Below are 21,037 nucleotides of genomic sequence, written 5' to 3' on the forward strand. Positions count from 1 at the left end.
TTCAATGTACTGGTCTGAATTCATTATACCCAGTACCAAGTGCATACCTCCCACCCCTTCCCATGTCATACAGCCCCAGATCATGATGGAGCCACTGCCAAACTTGACTGTAGGCCTGACAAGCTTACTGTTGAAGCCAGTGTTCTTAACCCAACAGAACTGCTTACCATCTGGTCTGAAAAAATTGATCTTTGTCTTGTCCGACTATACAACCTTCTTCCAATCCTCAACAGTCATATCTGTCAGAGGTCTCGTGCCTGAAACCTGATATCTGTAATAGTAATGCATCTATTACATATCCTGTCGAGATATGTGGTAGCATGCTGTGTATTATAGTTCTTGTTGAGATATGTTGTAGAGAGGCCTCTATGACTTTCCTCGCCCGAATCTGTGATAGATTGATTGCTATCACAGGTTTCGACTGACCACTGTGGACACTCCATCCAGAGGGCTCAGCACAATCAATAACTATGAATGTATTATGATGACACCAAGGTCTGGTGTGAATGATGTTGTTGGCACTGACATGAGTGTCCAGTGTGTTGACTGAATGCTTGAAGTGATCCCCAGACTGCAGTGGATGACTGCCTTTGGTTCTATGATCACAAGCCAGACCACTGGTTGCTATGAACTGCCTTTGGTGTCAATTGTTATCTGGACTGCAGGTTGCTATGAACCGCCTTTGGATGTCAGTGAGCGGTGATACAACACATGCACTACAATGGAAGCAATTGTCACAGGGCCAGCGGGCCAGCGCAAGAAGGGTGCGCCAAATTGACCAACGGCATTCATGGTAATGTTGCACAGGATCAGCAGATCAACATATGAAGGAAGCGCCAAGTTGATCAGTGCCAAATCATTGGGGATTGATGGAGCTAATTGGGCTGGTAGTGCATATGATTTACGAGATCAACCAAACTCTGGGTTCCAGGTTAATCTCACAAGGATTGATCAGAATCAGCTGGAACAGCATGCCACAGCAAGTCGGCTGATATGAGCAAGTATCAGGAGATTCAGGAAGGAAGGTACTGGCATTAGAAGGAGAAGCACACAGAGATAACCACATGTAGGAGTGGGGGACCAAGCTCAGCATCATGTGGATGGTTACTGCTTGAGGGGTGCATGCATATAGCCACACAGGACCAAGCACAGGGGGTGACTGCATAACCAAGGGGTTTGGTCACAAGGTCCAACAGGTGGCTAAGGGGATTCATGAGATAAGGACAGGAAGGTGGTTGCCAGTGAAGAAAGAAGGAAGCAGTGAACAGATTGGTTAAATGAAGAGGAGGAGCTGTGTTGATGGGGCCATCACACATCATCAAGCAGAAAGGGAGCATGAAGGTGAAAGGACAGTGTTGCATAACCAGTATGCTGTGCAGATGGTAGGGGTGCAGCATCAACAGGATCAATGCCAGTAGGAGAGACAGTGTTGAACAGGGGACAAAGGCCCCTCAAGGGGAACAGGATAGGTGTTGCAGGCAACACCAATTGAATGCATAAATACTCTCATTCCACCATAGCATATGAGTGGATCCTCATCCACTCTACACACTACTTACTTACTTACTTACTTGACTCTTAAGTTTCATACCATTGCAATAGCAGTGCTCTTGCAATGACCCTCAAATGTGTGTGTTGTATCACTGTTAGGCATCAACTGTAGGCAGTGTTCTTCAACACTTGCAGTCCAGTCCCTTGCTGTAGGCATTGTTGCTCGACACCTGCAGTCCAGTTAAGTTATTGTAGGCAGTAACTCACACCTGCAGTCCAGTAACTCCTGTTCTCTGTAGGCAATTAACATATCATGGTCCAGACAACATCCAAGAGCAATATCAACAGTACTGCAAACACTTGTACTGTAGGGAGAGGGTATCACTCACTCTCCAACAAACAGCATATGTGCCACACAACCTCTGAATGGAGTGTTCAAGGTGGTCAGCCAAGACTTACCAGTCAAAGACATCTGGTTATGTTTTAAGTTGAAACATACCAAGTAGTCCTTACTCAATCAACCCCATCTATACCAAACAAATAACACCCAAAACTAGTCTCTGGCGCACGACCACTTACAGCAATCTATTGTGATTGCAACTTGCTGATGGAATACTAAGTATACTTATGTGAAGTTATAGCTAGTAATATATGGTGTAGAGTGGTTGGTGATCCACTCACTTGCTATGACAAGCAGCATGGTTATATACCATCCTTGCAGTGTTGCCTGTAACACTGCTCCTGTTCTGTGAGGCCTCCTCAACCCTATGTCTCCTCCTCATCCTTCCTACTGTTTTCCATCCACATTGGGCTGCTGCTTGTTGGCACCACTTTCCTCTCTTCCTGTGGATGGATGGCCATTGTGCTACTTCATCATAGTCAGGGGCCATTCCCACTTCATCTGAGTGGCAACCTGCATCCTTTCATCTCCCTCCTGTCACTAGTGCCCATCTGCCTGCACCAACTTCATCATTGTGCAAGGTCCCTGCTTCATATGGTGGCAACTCCTCCCTTGTTCTCTGTCATCCCCTCACCATATTGGTGATAGAGGTTTCTCTCAAACCAATTCCTGTGAGGCCTGTTGTAGTGAGTGTGATTCTGCTGATTCTACTGACTCCTGTAATAGGACCCATGTTCCTACCAATCATGATGAGTTATGTCATAGAGTTGTTGATCCTACTGATCTCACTGATCCCTGTTGGAACTCTACTTTCCTGCTGATTCTACTCCTGTAACAAGACCCATGCTCCTACCAATCACAATGAGTTATGTCATAGAGCTGTTGTTCCTACTGATCTCACTGAACTCTGTCAGAACTCTACTCTTGCCTGATCCACAATGGTTGCACCAGATCTCTTCATATGAGTTCCATTCTTCCTGCGCATCCATCCGGTCCCATGACAATATCCTTGTGCTCATTGGCAAATTTACAGTGGGCTATGTAGTGTCTCTTGAGTAGCTTTGGTTTTTTCACCAACCTCTGTGCTTTGTAGTGACAATATTGAAGTGCTTTCCTTACTGTGATTGGGCAAGCTTTGACTTGGAATGTCTCCTGCAGTGCTTGACATGCTTTCCTGACAGTGGAGGTGCAATTGAGCTTGAAATAGTGGTCCAGGAAGTGAACATGATGGGGCTGGAGTTTTTTCAGCCAGCCCCCCTTTGACTTTGGAACATCAGTTGGGGTCTTTTGCTGATGCAATTCACAGTAGACTTGCTCAAACCAAGTTGCTTGGTGACTGATCTGATAGATTCCCCATTGTGGAGGTGAAAGAGTGCAGATCTGTGCTTCTCTGGGGTGGTTTTAGGCATGATGGAATAGATATGATGGTGTCAGACTGGAAGCACCACCAGATTCCTCACAGTCATCTGATTGAGCTGAAACTTTCCACATCACTACTTTCGATGTACATGAAGGCACCCACCAAGTTCCATTGCAGGTTTCATTGTAATCGAAAGCCCACAAGATCAGGAATGGAGTGGTGTTGCTATTTGGTGGCATGCTCCATTTACTGTCCCACAATAATATTATTCTTGACTCTTTTTTGAAGCACAATTTTCTCATGCAATGTCAATATCAATTACACAGTCTTGGAGAGAAGAAGCAGAGCTTTCAGACAATATCAGACAGTGTGGCAATACAACATATGGCTATTGAGCATTGGAGTGATGTGTGGTGACATCTAAAATCGTGGGACAGTTTATGTGTGAGCTGTATATGAGTGTGCTTCAGTTGAAGAATGTCGGAATTTCCAGGGTTTATGCGCAACGGCTCACCAGCTCTGCAGGAGAGACACTCGACTCGTTATAGGCAGTTCAACGTTCTCAGAGATGGTGTCAAGGCATACATATATACTCATGTAGTCTCATTTTCTTTCGAGTAATACAAGCATTGAAGTTGCTATAGTGGAAGATTGAAGCTGCATGGCACCGCCTCGTAGAGCTACGTTCTAGCTCTTATCCCACAGGTGTATAGTATCTGCAATGCTTGAGATTAACTTGGACTAAAAACTACAGTATTGTGTGAGTATATATACCTTTGCTTCACCCATGAGAAAGACTAGCATCACCTTACGAACTAGGTGTGTCATGAGGAGCCTTGGCGTTGTTTTCCTTTAGCCTCAGCATTCTTCTTTCTAAACGTATCTTGATTGGTCGCCACATGATTTACCATGCATGCGTGATCCTCGGTCTGTCGGTGACTCGGCTTTCTTGCATATTGGTTATTCCGGCGTAACTTCAACTGCTATACACCTGTACGAAGGGAGCATGATCGTGGCCCCAACGAAGTGGTGCCTCTATCTTCAACTACTTTTTTTTTTTGTTTTTTGTTTTTTTAATTTTTGGGATTGGAATGCATTCGTTTGTTCTGATCATGATCACGAGACATGTCTTTGTGGTGGTTGATGATGGTATTGAGCGATACAAGTACAAGATTGCGATGCAGAATCACTTCGATGGTGGTGGCGGAGGATGCATAGACCCCGGTAATGCTGTCCCCTTTGCACCAGGCAATAACGAAAACTGACCCTGTTTGAACCATTTTGCATTCTCCCCCTCTGCCCCTGCTCCGCCGTTCCGCCTCTTACTAGGATCAACCAACTCAATCCCCTGTACAGGCGTAAAACTCAAACTGCTTGCTGTCCCATTCACCCCTCCCCCTCCTCCCCCACCTCCAAGCACCGAACTTGTCCCACTCGACCCCCTCAACGCAGCAAGTCTATTCTTATTCGCTTTACTGATCTTCCCCTTACTCCTCTCCTCCGCTACCTGCGCCCGCACCTTCCCACTGGCGCTACTACTAATCATACCCAATCCAACACTCTCGTCATATCCAAACGCTTCTTCTTCTTGCTTCCCGAATTCCATTCTGTTCTGCATTTTGCGTAACTCTGTCATTCCGTTCCTTTCCTTCGCTTTTCTAGCTTTCCTACCTCCTCTACGTTTCTTCCCGCCAGAACCTTCTTTGGGGACTGGGAGAACTTTTTCGAGTTTCTGCGGGGGCGGTTCGAGAAGCTTTTCCAGCTTTTTCGAAAGTTCTTCGTGCAGCTTCAACCCGTACGAGCCGTCGCGGGAAGTTGTTTTACCAGCATCCATACGTGCAGCTAGGAGTGCTTTGGCGGCGACCATTCGGATCGCTTGTCGTTTATAGTCGTCTGGTGTTTCGGAAATGAGGGGGGATTGAGTGATGAATCCGTTGCTGCGAGAGGAGTTTGCTCCTGCCGTGGAGAGTCCGATTGCGTGTTTTTTAGCTGCTCCGAGGAGGTGGACGTTACATGCGGGGATCTTGGACAATCCTTCCAACCCTCCTGCTACACCGAGCAGTTTTGTGGCGGTACGTGTACCAACCACCGCGGAGAGATTCGGAGCGACAAAAGCCATTCTCGACTCAACGTACTCTAAAATTCTCTTCCTAACCGCCTCCAACTCAAATACCATCTCCAGTGCCTCCTGTACCGCATTCCACTCCGACTGAGGTAAAGGCCGACCAGAGGTAGTAGAAGCAGTCATACTAATCACCACTACCGTCCCATGCGGCAGTACGCCTTCTAATTTCGCAGAACTGATACTTTCATCATTCCCAATAGCTTTCACCGCCTGAATATACTCCCATGGACTAGGAATCAGTGTTTCAAGCTCAGGAAAGCGAGGGGAGTAGTGATCACGAATGAACTTGTGGACGACCATGACTTCGTTATCCACATCAACTGCAATGTTGTTTGCTTTTACGATGAGGTGGTATTCTGGTGAATCTTCTAGGACGCCAGCGAGGTCGGGTTCGGGGAGTGACATGTAGTGGTCGATCTGGGAGAGGACGGATTGAACTTGACTGCCCGAGCGGAGGAGTGAGGTTAGGGTGCGGATGGAAGTGGTAGAGGCGAGGTCGAGGGAGTTGACTTCGGATTGGTCGCGTTCGGCGGTGGGGAGGATGGAGTTGCGGCCGAGTTGGATGGCAGGGGTTTGGGCGGTGGAGGTTGAGGTGGTGCTGGGGGTGTCGGAGTCGGTGACTTGCATCTGGTCGTCATCATCACTGCCGTCTTCGAGGTCGTCGAGGTCTGCGTCATCGAGGTGGAAGCGTTTGAACTCGCGGTGATCTCCGGTATGTGGTGTGGATTGACCATTTTCGGAATGCGCTCGTTTGCGGCCATTGATGCTGTCGTCGGCTGTGGAAGTGCTGATGTATGGCTGAGCCTCGCCGTTGGCCTGGGCTGCGATCTCTTGCTCTTCGTCCGAGCCGAAATCGGCGAGCAGCTCATCGGCAAAGCTGGCCATTTTGAGAGACTGGGATCGCTCAAATGAGCTCTGAGTCCGTGTTTAGGAATAGAGAGGGAGGTGTGAAGTTGGTGATGATGGCCGAGTGGAAGAAAGCCCGGGTTCAACGAATTGAGAGAACAACACACCCGCGGTGCGCCCTTCTTGAAATTTTTCGGCCGGTTCGCCCAAAATGTGGAGTAAAAGGAAGCCGAATTCCGCTTCAGAACATTTAACTCAGCCATACCATAGCTGACAATTTCCTAATCCTCCTTCCCTTTCACTCAAACTCACGAACTCCGATACCCTCTCACGGAACAACCTAGCATAAGGCATCAGCCATCCTCGGCAGCCCTTCGCTGGGTCTCGCGTCACCAAAACCCCACCATGGCACAACTCCCCCCCTACCTAGTGCGAATAGTCGCAACATTCCTCACCCAAGCTCTAACCCGCAAACTCGCCCAATCGCCCCTCTTCTTCCGCATAGTCGACCGAATGATCCACGAGATCGATCACATGCCACATCGCGTACAAGGTCGACATATTCCGCCGTACCAACCGCCATTAGGGATGCGAGAGAGCGAATGGAACCAGGATCACGGAGAACCTCATGATGAGCCTTCGCCGTTCCCGCTAAGCAATAAAGGAAAAGATGGGAAGGCAGGCGAGACAGGAAAACCACAAAGCTTTGAGGAGGCGCAGAGAGCGAGAGCGAGGATGTCATATCAACAGGCGCAGTGGTTGGCACAGAGAGATAGAGCCAGAGCGGAAGCGGAAAAGAAGGTGGTGAAGGATGATAGCGTGTCGAAGGAGTTGAGGGATTTGCAGCAGAAGTTGAGGGAGTTGCGGAATAAGCCTTGATCGGTTCCTACCCTATCGACTTCTAGCATACATTGTGGAGGCGCACCGTAGATCGACGTCCCCCTCCTTTGGACCACTCACCACCTGCTCTCATTGAGTCGTACTCGACTCGATTGTAACACTAGTCCCCGCTAGCCTGGGTGGAGCATACCGTTTGTACAGTCCCTGTGCATAAGTTTGAGGACAATCGGGTAATTTCCCGATTTAGCTGGTTACCCCCACATTTGGGTTGTCATCGTCATTGAGCAATAGCACTACCATCATACTAATCAAGAACACTTCAAACACTGATATGGTCTGTGGCAATGAGCTCTCTCCAAGCAAGTGTGCTTCAATCATTGCAATGCATGATACTGGGCTGCCAATTTGACTAATTGTGGAGCTAAGCAGCATTTCCAAGACAGCAGTTCACAAGACCATCCATAACTTTAAGGAGTGTGGTACCTTTGAAACAAAAGCACAATCTGGCTGTCTGCACTCCTGGACAGCTACCTTGGACTGATACCTTCAGTGTGAGGTACTCAAAAACCCATTATTATCATGGCAACAGCTGTCAGCATTGCTTGGCAGCATTCCAATAATGCAGCTCTGGAAAGCAGCATACTGGGCCAGTATTAACCACCAGATTGTGCTTCAAAAGCTGTTTCTGACATCCAAAAACCAGCATAAACATCTAGAATGGCCCAAGGCTAATGGCTCCACTGATTGGAGGGGTGTGCTGTTCACAGACAAGGCAGCTGTTGAGGTTGGCTACTGGCCTGGATGCACATGGGTTAGTCACCAGAAAAACACTCAAGAAGACATCAACAACATGGTTCTGATGTTCCGTTCCAGCCATTTCAGCATCCAGGTATGGGCTGGCATTGCATACAACCTTTAAACCCCGCTGGTTGTGCTCCCTGTCAGAGGTCGTGCGCCTGAAACCTGAGATCTGTAGTAGGACCGCTTCTATTACAGATCTTGTCAAAATATGTGATTGTATATGTAGTATTACAATTCTTGTCAAGTTATGCCATAGCAATGTCCTTATGACTTTACTCACTCAAATCTGTGATTGGGGTTGTGCTATTGCAGATTTTGACTGACCACTGTGGACACTCCATCCAGAGGTAGCTCAGCACAATCAATAATGATATGAACTGTACTGGCACCAAGGTCTGGTGTGAGTATGAATGCTTGGTGGCATCGACATGAGTGTCCAGTGTGTTGACTATTGCTTGAGGTGATCCCTGGACTGCAGTGGACTACTGCCTTCAGTTCTATCTTGAATCTGGACCACTGGTTTGCTATGAACTGCCTTCAGATGTAAGAGGGCAGTGATACAACACATGTGCTACAATGAGAGGCAATCTACTTGATTGTGACTATGCTGACTGAAACTAATATGTACTTAAGCTTGAAGTATTAACTAGTTGATATGGTGTAGAGTGGATGGCGATCCACTCACTTGTTGTGACAAGGAGCATGGTTATATACCATGCCTGCAGCATTGCCCACGACACTGCCCCTCCTCCTCATCCCTCCTATCTGTCATTCTTCAAACTAGGTGTCGATTCCCTTGACACTGCTCTTCCTCCTCATAACCTGTTTGCTGGTGTCCTTGTCACAGCTCTTCTTCCTCCCACTGGTGACAGTTCTCCTGGTCTTTGTCTTGTGACCCCCTGAGTGGTAACCAGTTGCATGCTTCTTGTCATGGGCCTGAATGCTCAAGAAGCAGGAGGGTCACTGGTTCATATGGAAGGAGTACAGGTATCGGAGATCTAGTTGATACCAGTAGAGAGCATGGTCATAGTGCAGTCTCCATGGAGACCATGGACTTCTATGGACTCACATGCAAAGGAGGACTGGGCCCATATGTGAGGAGGGCCAGGCACAGCCACGAAGAGGACCAAGCTCAAGGAGCATGCAGACAGTTACCACTCAGGGGCTCGAGAGACAAGAGTCAAAGGAACCATCACTGGTCAAAGGAGAAGGAGCAGTGTATAGGGAACCGGCAAGCAGGTCCTGAGGAGGAGGAGCAGTGTCGTAGGAGTCGACACAGCTCAAGAGGCACAGGGGTGCCAAGCAAGCAGGATAGCAAGCAGGATAGCAAGGAGGAGGAGCAGTGTCGAAGGAGTCGACACAGAGGCACAGGGGTGCCAAGCAAGCAGGATAGCTCAAGGAGGACAGGAGTGGTGCTAGAGGGGCCCCCTGTACAGTACTCGATGAAGAAGGTACTCTCTGGAGAGAGAGAGCAGGAGCAGCATTGCTGGCGATGCTGTGAAGAGGTATATAACCATACCTTCTCATCATCAAAGGTTGAGTGGATCCTCATCCACTCTACACACATCATAACTAGTTATCACTTCAGCATAAGTATACATTAGTTTCAGTCAGCATAGTGGTAATCTATCAAGATTGCTCCTCATTGTAGTGTGTGTGTTGTATCACCACTACCTGACATCTGAAGGCAGTTCATAGCAAACCAGCAGTCTGGATTAAGATAGAACCGAAGGCAGTAGTCCACTGCAGTCTGGGGATCACTCCAAGCATCAGTCAACACACTGGACACTCGTGTTGATGCCACCAACCTTATCACCAACACCATCAACCTCATTATCATCAACACTCACCAACCTTATCGCCAACACCATCAACCTCATCATCATCAACACTCACACCAGACCTTGGTGTCAACATAACCTACATATTGATATTGATCATGCTGAGCTACCCCTGAATGGAGTGTCCACAGAGGTCAGCCGAAACCTACAATAGTATATACAATGAACACCACCCACTGTCATCATGCAACTTGATAGTTGCCGAGCAACTAGCTCATCAAGACTGATACTGAGACAATAGCTGTCACACAGTTTGATAGTCACCGAGTATCTCAACAGACCGACCTGGGTTTCAGGTGCGAGACCCCTGACACTTCTGAGCTTGGTCCCCTTCTTGGCAACGCTTGGTCCTCCTTCACATGTGAAGTTTGCCATATGACCATCTTTGCCACTGATCTCTGTGGAATCTGCCATACAATCATGCTTACTGCGGATTCTGGTGGGATTTGTGATATCAACTTCACTCACACTGATCTAGGTGAGATCTGTAATAGAGCTGTCTCTACTACAGATCTCGGTGAACTCTGCTGCAAATCCTATGATCTGCCCGATTCCTTGATTCCTGTGCTCCTTTCATATGAATCGATGGATCTTCCTGCTTCCGGCACATTCAGACCCGTGACACTCCCATTGGCTCCAAGAAAGAAGCGACTAGGGTTGGGTAATCAATGGGATCCTGCTGAGAACCTCACAGTTGTCAGATATTGCGATTGGATCATCAACAGCCTGCTCTGGGATGCTGTAACTGCTGTTAGTGCATACCCTGATGGCCTGTCGGTTGTTGAAGATGGCAGCAGCTGTCATCAGGCTGCTATCTGCAAGCAACAGCAGGCTGAATACAACATACAGATGCAGGAACACCCACCAGCTTCACCAGACCTTAATGCTATTGAGAACATATGGTATGTATTCAAAAACTTGCTTGGTAAGTGCTTGCTGGTACCAAAAACCCAGGATGAACTTGCAAGAGCTGCAGAGGAAGTGTGGAACACCCAGATCACACTCAAACATATCAATCCTGTGATCAAGTCAATGGAGCATCGCGTGGAGCAAGTGCTTACTAAGCATGGAGGTCTGTGTCAGAGGTCGCGGGCCTGAAACCCGATATCTGTAGTAGAGAGATAACTACTACTGATCCTATTGAGATCTTGTAAGCGGTCGTGCGCCTGAAACCAGATTGGGTGCTTCCGGTTGACTTTGGTGAGATCAATTGAGTATGATCTATTTGGTATGTTTCAGTTGAAAGTAACCAGACAGTTGAGTTCTGGTAGATTTTGGCTGACCACCTTGAACACTCCATTCAGAGGCTATGCAGCAGGTCTGTAACATGTTGATGTGAGAGTGGTATCAGACACAACTCTCCTATTACAGCATGAGTGTTTGTAGTGCTTGATGCTCTTGATGTTGCCTGGACCACAATAAGGCTACTGCCTGCAGATGACAGGAGGTACTGGACCACAGGTGCTTTGGACACTGCCTACAGTAACCAACTGGACTGCAGGTGTTGAGCAACATTGCCTACAGTGATAAACTGGACTGCAGGTGTTGAGGAACACCACCTAAAGTTGATGTCTGATGGTGATACAACACACACATTTGAGATGTTGTTGCAAAGCTATGCTATTGCAATGATACAAGTCAAGTAAAGAGTTAGTAAGATAAAGAGTAGAGTGGATAAGGATCCACTTGTATGCTTATAGCGAAGTGATAGTATTTATGTGTTTGGAGGTGCTGTCATGGAAACTGCGCAGGAAGATCCGAAATGAGGTATGAGGAGCCTTGTGTGCTCAAATTGCGAAATCAACCAGATCATGGGCTTCCAGTTGATTTCTCTGACAACAACTGCATTGCACTTGTCTGGTTGATTTTACTGAAATCAACCAGAATAAGACTACCTGGTTGATTTCACCAAATGCATCACAAGAAGCTTCCACTGAGATGGAACGAGCCAATGGACTACAAGGAAACCACGGGAGGCTGAGCAGAGAAGGCTGTCAGAGGTTGCGTGCCCAAAACCTGATATCTGTAATAGAAATGCATCTATTACGAATCCTGTCAAGATATGCAACAACACTAGAGGTATTACAATTCTTGTTGAGATATGTAGTAGAGACATCTCTATCACTTTTCTCACCCAAAGATGCAGTAATGGTTTTGCTATTGCAGGTTTCAACTAACCACTGTGGACACTCCATCCAGAGGTAGCTTGGCACAATCAATAACTTGAATGTATTGCAAGACACCAAGGTCTGGTGTGATTGAGATAGTTGATGTCATCGACATGAGTGTCCAGTGTGTCAACTGAATGCTTGAGGTGATCCCCAGACCACAGCAGATGACTGCCTTCAGTTCTATCTTTATCCGGACTGCTGGTTTGCTATGAACTGCCTTCAGATGTCAGGGAGTGGTGATACAACAAATGTGCTACAATGGAAGCAATCTACTTGATTGTGACTTTGCTGACTGTAACTAATGTATACTTAAGTGAAGTGATAACTAGTTGTGTATGGTGTAGAGTGGATAGGGATCCACTCACTTGTTACAATGAGGAGCATGGTTATATACCATCCTAGCAGTGTCACTTGCAACACTGCTCCTGTCCTGTGAGGCCTCCTCAACTCCATGTCCCCTTCTCATCTTTCCCACTGTTTTCCCATCCACACTAGATTGCTGCTCATGTTGTATCCCTTGTCCTCTGTGGAAGGATGGCCTCTCACTGCTTCATCTCTGTCAGGGGCCATTCCACTTCATCTGAGTGGCAACTCACCCCCCTTCTCATTACTCCCTGTTGTTGGTGCCCACCTGCTGGCGCCAACTTCAATGTCGTGTAGGGCCCTACCTCATCCAGTGGTGACCTCAGGTGTCCTCCCCTCTTAGCCTTTATCATACAAACACCCTTGCCATTGATCTCTGCCAGACATGTCATACAATCCAGTGTACTGCAGATTCTGGTGTGATTCATGATACCCTTATTGCTTGTACTGATCTAGGTGAGATCTGCCTTAGAGCTGCTTCTCCTACAGATCTCGGTGGACTCTATTGCAAGTCCTATGCTCTGCCTGATTCCTCGATTCCCGTGCTCCCTTCATATGACTTGACAGATCTTCCTGCTTCCTGCACATCCCATCCCATGACATTACCCCCCTCTTAAGAGCCGAGCTCCATTGAGGCAAGTCTGTCGCCATGTCTGTACTGTACCACCACATCATTCCCTTGCCATCCAACCCCTTTTGTACCATGGCTCCCTCACCTTATTGCACTCAGTCCAAAACTGCTGCTAGTGCCCCTCCTTCTGAGGTGGCAGCAGCTCCCCCTCGTTGTCACCAGATCATGGTCTGGTTGCAACCTCGTGAGGACCCCCTGCAGGGGCCAATCCTCCTGCCTCTCCAATCCCAGCCCATGTGGCCAATCCCCTCGCTTCTCCAGTGGCTCTCTCGCCACTGGAGCCTCTTTTCTTGGGGATGGATGATGACATCATTGTCCCCAGCCCCCTTCCCTCTCCTCTTCCAGCTCACCTTGAGCCCAATCCCATGGGGGAGGATTACTCACCAGCCTCCCCCCCTGTTGACTTGTACAAGGTTGATGTGACATGCCCCCCACTGGACCTTACCACTCCAGAGTGCCAAGCTGCTTGGGAGGCTGAGTTGGCTAGATCCCCAACTCCTCCTCCCACTGCTGATGAGGTGATCGATGCAGTCCTGACTGCTTCCAGAGCTGGGACCCCAGTCTTCCGTCCAGAGGTCCAGCCTCTGACTCCTCCTCCTTGCTGGGTTGGGTGCCAAATGCCACCCCCTCCTCCTCTGGATTGGCATCTCCCTTCTAACCAGGAGATTGCTGGTTGGGCTGAGGGGTTCATCATGGCCAACCTCTTGACTCGAGTTGTGGATGGGTACTATCCCCACAACTGGGATGTGCCTGCCAGTTCTCTACCAGCAAGACATCTTCAGCATTTGGTTATGCTTTGCCTCATGGAGGGTTGCATGCTGTGGCCCAGTTGGCAATGTCATCATTGCTTTAATTTGGGTGTTCTGTAAGTAGCACTTCCTGACCCCCCCTTTCAGTTCCTGATGGTTACTGACATTTCCGCCCCTTCTTTTCTTAGTTGTTTTGCCTCTGCTTTCACCAATCCATTTGGTGAGCAAACTCAAATCCCTCGTGTGTGTGTGCACTGTGTCATGGGCCTGAATGCTCAAGAAGCAGGAGGGTCACTGGTTCATATGGAAGGAGCACAGGTATCGGAGATCTAGTCGATACCAGTGGAGAGCATGGTCATAGTGCAGTCTCCATGGAGACCATGGACTTCTATGGACTCACATGCAAAGGAGGACTGGGCCCATATGTGAGGAGGGCCAGGCACAGCCACAAGGAGGACCAAGCTCAAAGAAGCATACAGATGGTTACCACTCAGGGGCTCGAGAGACAAGAACCAAAGGAACCATCACCAGTCAAAGGAGAAGGAGCAGTGTATAGGGAACTGGCAAGCAGGTCCTGAGGAGGAGGAGCAGTGTCGAAGGAGTTGACACCACTCAGGAGGCACAGGGGTGCCAAACAAGCAGGATAGCAAGGAGGATAGCAAGGAGGAGGAGCAGTGTCGAAGGAGTCGACACAGAGGCACAGGGGTGCCAAGCAAGCAGGATAGCTCAAGGAGGACAGGAGTGATGCTAGAGGGGCCCCCTGTACAGTACTCGATGAAGAAGGTACTCTCTGGAGAGAGAGAGCAGGAGCAGCATTGCTGGCGACGCTGTGAAGAGGTATATAACCATACCTTCTCATCATCAAAGGTTGAGTGGATCCTCATCCACTCTACACACACCATAACTAGCTATCACTTCAGCATAAGTATATATTAGTTCCAGTCAGCATAGTAGCAATCTATCAAGGTTGCTCCTTGTCAGGGGTCTCGCGCCTGAAACCCAGGTCGGTCTGTCGAGATACTCGGTGACTATCAAACTGTGCGACAGCTATTGTCTCGAGATACTCGGTGACTATCAAGTTGTGCAGTGACAGCAGGTGGCGTTTGTTGTATATACTATCGTAGGTTTCGGCTGACCTCTGTGGACACTCCGTTCAGGGGTAGCTCGGCACGATCAATATCAATGTTATGATGACACCAAGGTCTGGTGTGAGTGTTGATGATGATGAGGTTGATGGTGTTGGTGATAAGGTTGGTGGCGTCGATGATAATGAGGTTGATGGTGTTGGTGATAAGGTTGGTGGCGTCAACACGAGTGTCCAGTGTGTTGACTTGATGCTTGAAGTGATCCCCGGACCGCAGTGGACTACTGCCTTCGGTTCTATCTATATCCGGACCGCTAACCTGCTATGGGCGCCTTCGGACGTCAGGTAGTGGTGATACAACACACACACTACGATGAGGAGCAACCTTGATAGATTGCTGCTATGCTGACTGTAACTAATGAGTACTTGTGTTTCTAAAGTATTGACTAGTTGTATGGTGAGTAGAGTGGATGAGGATCCACTCGACCTATTGATGAGAAAGCATGGTTATATACCTCTTCTCAGCATCGCCAGCGATGCTGCTCCTGCTCTCTCTCCAGAGAGTACCTTCTTCATCGAGTACTGCTCAGGGGCCTCTCCTGCTTGGCACCCCTGTGCCTCTTGAGCTGTGTCGACTCCTTCGACACTGCTCCTCCTCCTCATGACCTGGTGTCGACTCCTTCGACACTGCTCCTCCTCCTTTGATCAGTGACAGTTCCTTTGGCTCTTGTCTCTCGAGCCCCTGAGTGGTAACCATCTGCATGCTCCTTGAGCTTGGTCCTCTTCGTGGCTGTGCCTGCTCCTTGAGCTTGGTCCTCCTCGTGGCTGTGCCTGCTCCTTGAGCTTGGTCCTCCTCGTGGCTGTGCCTGGTCCTCCTCGCATATGGGCTCAGTGCTCCTTTGCATGTGAATCCATAGGAGTCCATGGTCTCCATGGAGACTGCACTACGACCATGCTCTCTACTGGTATCGACTAGGTCTTCAATACCTGTGCTCCGTCCATATGAACCAGTGACCCTCCTGCTTCTTGAGCATCCAGGCCCATGACACTACCCCCCTCTTAAGAGCCGAGCTCCGTCGAGGCATGCTCTGGTCTGGTTCATGCTGACTCCTCCTCTTCCTTGACAACATCGCCCCCGTCATCCTTCCTCCTTCTCTCAACGTCATCCTCCTCTCTCTACTCCTCCTGTTCTCTCCTCCTTTCTCTACTTTGTCTACTCACTCGTCCCCCCTCCGACACCTCATACTCCTGGATGAGGTCGGGACAGTTGAGGTTCTCTACTGGTTCCCATGAAGCAGCTTCTTCTGAGTACCCTCTCCACAACACCTTGTACTCTGTAGTCCCATTGTGTGAACGCTTGTCGATGAGTGCTTCGACTTCGAAGCCGAGGTCCTCATCTGGAAGTGGTGGCATGGTGGGCTGTTCAGCACGTTGAGGAAGAGAACTTGTTCTTGCTGGCTCGAGCATGGAGACATGGAACACATCATGCACCCTAAGGTTTGCTGGCAATGTGATTCGGTAAGCTCGGCGTCCTACCCATTCCTGAACTGGGTAGGGTCCTGCAAACCGGGTATCCAACTTGGGTGTGGGTCTCCATGTCTTCCAGTTTCGGCGGTTGATATAGACCATATCACCCACCTTAAACTCAATGTCCTTGTGCTTCCTGTTATACTGGTCTACTGATCTACGTTGTGCCTCTCTGATCTGCTCCTGGAGGTACTTGCAACGCTCCTTTCCATCCATGAGGTACTCGAAGCGATCTGGGTCATTGACTCCTAGTCGTTGAGGGATGTCAGGATGAGCTTTGGGGTTCCATCCATAGCATGCAAAGAATGGTGAGACACCAATGCTGTTGTGGACTGTGTTGTTGTATACAAAGGCCGCAGTGTCCAGCAGGTTGGCCCAGTCATTCTGCTCATAGTTGCAGTACATCCTGAGATATTGCTCTATGACCTGATTGACTCTCTCTGTCTGACCATCAGTTTGAGGATGGTAAGCCGTGCTAAGTGAGTGCTTCACACCCATTTGCTCTGCAAATGCCTTCCATGCTCCTGATATGAACTGCCTGCCTCGGTCCGAGACCATGTGATCTGGATATCCAAAGAGTCTAACCATGTGTCCATATAGCAATACTGCAGTCTGTTTGGCCGTGACTGTCTTATGGGTTGGAGCTAGTATGGCAAACTTGGTTAGCCTGTCGACAATGACTAAGATAGAGTCATAGGTCTTGGAGTCATACTTCTTCGATGTTGGTAGTCCTTCGATGAAGTCGAGGGATATGGAGCCCCAGGGCCTGTCTGGGGTTGCTAGTGGCTGTAGCAAACCATATGGACGATGACGAGGAGCTTTGTACCTAGCACATACAGGACAACTTGCTACATAGTCTGCAATCCAAGCTGTCATGTTTGGCCACCAGTAATGTCGTTGAGCTGCCTTGATGGTAGCATCTCTTCCTACGTGTCCAGCAGTGATACCATCATGGCATTGGGTCATCACCATGAATCGCAGATGCTCTACAGAGAGAGACTGTCCATCTACCTCTTTGGCACTCCTTGAGTGTCGGTTGTTGGTCCTCCCTGGCATGATCACTTTGGGGATAACCAACCTTCCTCCACTGTACCATAGGTCATCCCTGACCTCGAAGGGCTTCTTCCTATGTATCTCCTGTAGCTCTTGGTCTAAGGGCTGGAAGATCTTGACCAGGTCTTTGAGACCTTTTGATGCTATGGACTCCATCAAGATCATGGGGGCCACTAGGAGCGAGTCATGGTCTGCTGTCTCCTTGAACACTCGAGGGGGCAGTAGTTGCCTCACATTGTGATCCTGCTCTTCACCAGCTGGTTGCATGTCTGTCCTTCTGGTGAGAGCATCGGGTTCACCACCTTTGTCTCCCGGTCGATACTGCAATATGAAGTCGAAGTCTGCTAGTAGTATGGCCCATCGAGCCTGTCGACCTGTGATGCGTCTCTGTGACTTGAAGTACTTGAGGGCTTCATGGTCAGTGAGGATGACCAGTTGGTTCGGTAGTCCAGCTAGCATGTGTCGCCACTGAGTGAGGCAGGCGACCACAGCTAGGAGCTCCTTATCATGGATCTCATAGTTCTTCTCGGCAGAAGACATCTTCCTAGAGTAGAAGGCCACTGGATGCCATCGTCCTTCATGCTCCTGCTTGAGCACTCCTGCTATAGCAAAGTCACTTGCATCAGTCTCCAACCTTGTTGGAAGGTGGTAGTCGAAGTGCTGAAGCACTCCTGCTGATGTGAAGGCCTGGATGAGCTTGTGGAAGGCCTGTTGGGCCTCCTCTGGTAGCTCGAACTTCTTGAACCGTTCTATAGGCTTTACCAGTGCTGTCAAGGGCTTGGCTATGCGAGCAAAGTGGGCTATGAACCTTCGATAGAAGTTGGCAAAACCCAGGAACCTCTGGATGTCATGGATTGACTCTGGCATTGGCCACTCCTTGACAGTGCGCACCTTTTCTGGGTCCATCTCTATGCCCGTTGGCTTGATGATGTACCCCAGGAACTCGACTGTCTTGGTGTGGAACTCACACTTCGACAGCTTAGCAAAGAGCCTGTTGCTCCTTAAGCGAGTGAGGACCTCGGTGACATGCTTCACATGTACCTCTTCAGTGTCACTGAAGATCAGGAAGTCATCTAAGTATACCACTACATATACTCCAATGATGTCTCGGAAGATGTCATTGATGAATGACTGGAAGTGAGCCGGAGCATTGGCTAGGCCAAAGGGCATCACTAGGTACTCATAGAGTCCCAACTGAGTGCCAAAAGCTGTCTTCCATTCATCTCCTTTAGCAATCCGGATGAGGTTGTATGCTGCTCTAAGGTCTAGCTTGGTATAGATCCTTGCCTTCCTGAGTAAGAACAGCTGCTCCTCGATGAGGGGCAATGGTGCCCTGTTCTTGACAGTGATCTCGTTGAGACCTCTGTAGTCCACACAGAGTCTGAGACCTCCATCCTTCTTTGGTACGAAGAGCACTGGTGATCGTGCCGGGCTCTTCGATGGTCTTATGAACCCCTTCTCGAGGTTCTCATCCAAGTATCTCCTCAACTCGGACATCTCCTTGGGTCCCTTAAGGTATAGGGGCCCTTGAGGTGGCTTACCTCCTTCTATCAACTCGAGGTGGAGATCATGCTCGGTATGATGGGGCAGCTTGTCTGCTTCCACCTCATCAAACACATCTCGCAGGTGTTGGTATGGCTTTGGTATGTCTGCAGCCGTCACCACCTTATCTACCTCCACCTCCATCTCGACTCCTTTGTCTGCGCCTGTAGGTACAAAACCAAATGCCGGGAGTGATGATGGTGGCTCCTCTAACAGCATGAACCCTATGGGTCCATCTTCCAGAGCTGCTCGTAGTATGCGCTCTGCTGAGACAAACTCGTTACCATGAAGGGTTGGTCTCCTCATGGTTAGGTCCCCTGCTCTTGCTGCTTCAGGGGGTCTCCTAGGGGGTCGGTCCTGCTCCTGAGTCTTGAACTCCAGCTGGCCCGTATCCCATTGTATGGTGGGTTTGAGCCTCCGTAGCTCAGTGAACCCCAGGATGAGGTCATAGTCTGCAGTGTCGGCCACTGAAGCTTCGACCACACCCAGATTGTGTGTACCAATAGATACCTGCATGCTCGCAGAACTATTGATGGAGAGTTGGTGCCCGGTGACACCATGGATCGATCTTGTTTTTATGGGTTTTGTGGGTATTTGGTACTTACTAATGAAAGAATCTGAGACTATGGACAAACCAGCACCGGTATCAGCTAGTATCCGAGCAGGATGGTCTTGAACCATTCCAGAGAGCTCCAGTACTGCTTTGCCTCCACTGGTAGAGAAACATACTTGACAATCTTGATATATACAGAGTGATGGCGAGGAGGTTTGTAGAGCAATGCATGCCATCAGTGCATCACCCCACTGACGTTTCCCTCGTCGTCATCATCATCGTGCTCCTCCTCGTGATCGGGGTCCATGGGTTGCTGGTATGAGCTGAGGTCCATGGCCTCGGGGTCACCCGTCTCAGTGCTGCCTGTGGGGCCATCTCCTGAGTCGGTGGCCTCCTCGAAGGGGTCTGCTGTGGTGACCATAACCTTTGGTCCCATGGGTCGAGAGCTAAGAGGGTTTACCCTCCTGCTGGGGCAGTCTCTGGCCCAATGGCCGATACCCTTGCATACATGACAGGTGTTGATACCTGATGGAGCAGGGCTTCCTTGCTTCGAGGGTTGGGTGGGATGATGAGGAAGGGGTTGGTTTAGGTTTTGTATAGTTGCTTGTGTAGTTGCTTGTGATGGTGATCGAGCTGGATAAGGTTGAGTGGGTTGTCTGATGGGGATCGAACTTTGATTTGGCCGAGACCCAGTTCTTAGTGGAGGTGACATGGCATTTGGGAGTGAGTGTCTAGCCGAGGACTGCTGTAGTAGCATCCTCTGTCGATCGATCTCCTCAACCTCTCGATACCACTCCCATCTCTTCCCAGGTGGATTCCTCTCAAACTTCTCCTGTATGCTGCGAGTGAGACTTCCTCTGAAGAGATCAATCACTAGCTCGTTGTCATCTAGGTTGACCTGTCCCTCCAAGTCTCTGAACCGCTCTACATGACGTGTGGCGGCACCAGGAGCATCACTTGTGAGTCTGAGAGCCAACAGCTTGTTGTATGCCTCCATCCTAGCATTGCGTGGGTTGAACTGCTCTGACAGTCGCTCTGTGAAGTAGTGCCAATCATTGAACAACCTTCCTTCTCTAGCTCTATCAATGCGGAGCTTGGAGGTCCACCACTCTCTTGCTGTCCCTTCCAGTTGAGCACCCATGTGATTGATCATCCTAGACTGCTCATACACCTGGTTGAACTTAAACCATGCTTCGGCTTCTAGAATGAAGATCTCCATGTCTCGGGGATTGAACTTTGGAAAGGGGGTGGCAATGGGCTTTGACCGGTTAAGCTCTGCCATGATGCTGGTATCCTCCTCGTGGTCCAGGGGGTAAGGATCCGTCCTAGTCCTGCTGTAGGGGTCCAGCTTAGTCTTGACATATCTTGGCCCAGTAGGTGAAGCATACTTCTCATAGTTGATGTCCTCCTGCTCATCCAGGTTGAATGAGACTGATCGTCTTGGTCGTGGAGCCGGAGTAGGAGTATGTGGGTCTCCTATCATAGACTCATCTCCTCCTCCTGCTTGGTCTTCCGAGTGAGAGAGGTCCATTGTCTCCTCCCTACCCAGCTGAGCTCGTTGTAGTCGTTCCTCTCGATGACCCTGCCTAGTAAGCTCTAGCTGAGCTTCCAATAGGGTGAGTAGTCTATCGAGCTTATTGTTGAGGTCTGGGTCCGTCAT

At 49.2% G+C, this 21,037-nt stretch overlaps 4 protein-coding genes across 4 annotated transcripts; 2 read left to right on the forward strand and 2 right to left on the reverse strand.

Moving 5' to 3' along the window:
• Positions 1 to 4,437: 4,437 nt before the first annotated feature.
• Positions 4,438 to 6,261, reverse strand: UHO2_01236 (uncharacterized protein; the record flags this gene model as incomplete). Its single annotated transcript, XM_041553704.1, has 1 exon — positions 4,438 to 6,261. The coding sequence occupies one exon, from the start codon at positions 6,259 to 6,261 to the stop codon at positions 4,438 to 4,440; it is 1,824 nt and encodes a 607-aa protein (XP_041409638.1).
• Positions 6,262 to 6,627: 366 nt separating this feature from the next.
• UHO2_01237 (uncharacterized protein) lies at positions 6,628 to 7,101 on the forward strand (the record flags this gene model as incomplete). Its single annotated transcript, XM_041553705.1, has 1 exon — positions 6,628 to 7,101. The coding sequence occupies one exon, from the start codon at positions 6,628 to 6,630 to the stop codon at positions 7,099 to 7,101; it is 474 nt and encodes a 157-aa protein (XP_041409639.1).
• A 5,840-nt stretch (positions 7,102 to 12,941) lies between these two features.
• On the forward strand, positions 12,942 to 14,196 carry UHO2_01238 (uncharacterized protein; the record flags this gene model as incomplete). Its single annotated transcript, XM_041553706.1, has 4 exons — positions 12,942 to 13,053; positions 13,101 to 13,734; positions 13,807 to 13,863; positions 13,905 to 14,196. The coding sequence occupies 4 exons, from the start codon at positions 12,942 to 12,944 to the stop codon at positions 14,194 to 14,196; spliced, it is 1,095 nt and encodes a 364-aa protein (XP_041409640.1).
• A 1,682-nt stretch (positions 14,197 to 15,878) lies between these two features.
• On the reverse strand, positions 15,879 to 21,037 carry UHO2_01239 (uncharacterized protein; the record flags this gene model as incomplete). The annotated part of the gene is made up of 2 exons (XM_041553707.1): positions 15,879 to 19,536; positions 20,121 to 21,037. The coding sequence occupies 2 exons, from the start codon at positions 21,035 to 21,037 to the stop codon at positions 15,879 to 15,881; spliced, it is 4,575 nt and encodes a 1,524-aa protein (XP_041409641.1).

This window comes from Ustilago hordei (genome assembly GCF_900519145.1).
Source record: "Ustilago hordei strain Uho2 genome assembly, contig: UHO2_contig_02, whole genome shotgun sequence".
Classification (NCBI taxonomy): Eukaryota; Fungi; Basidiomycota; class Ustilaginomycetes; order Ustilaginales; family Ustilaginaceae; genus Ustilago; species Ustilago hordei.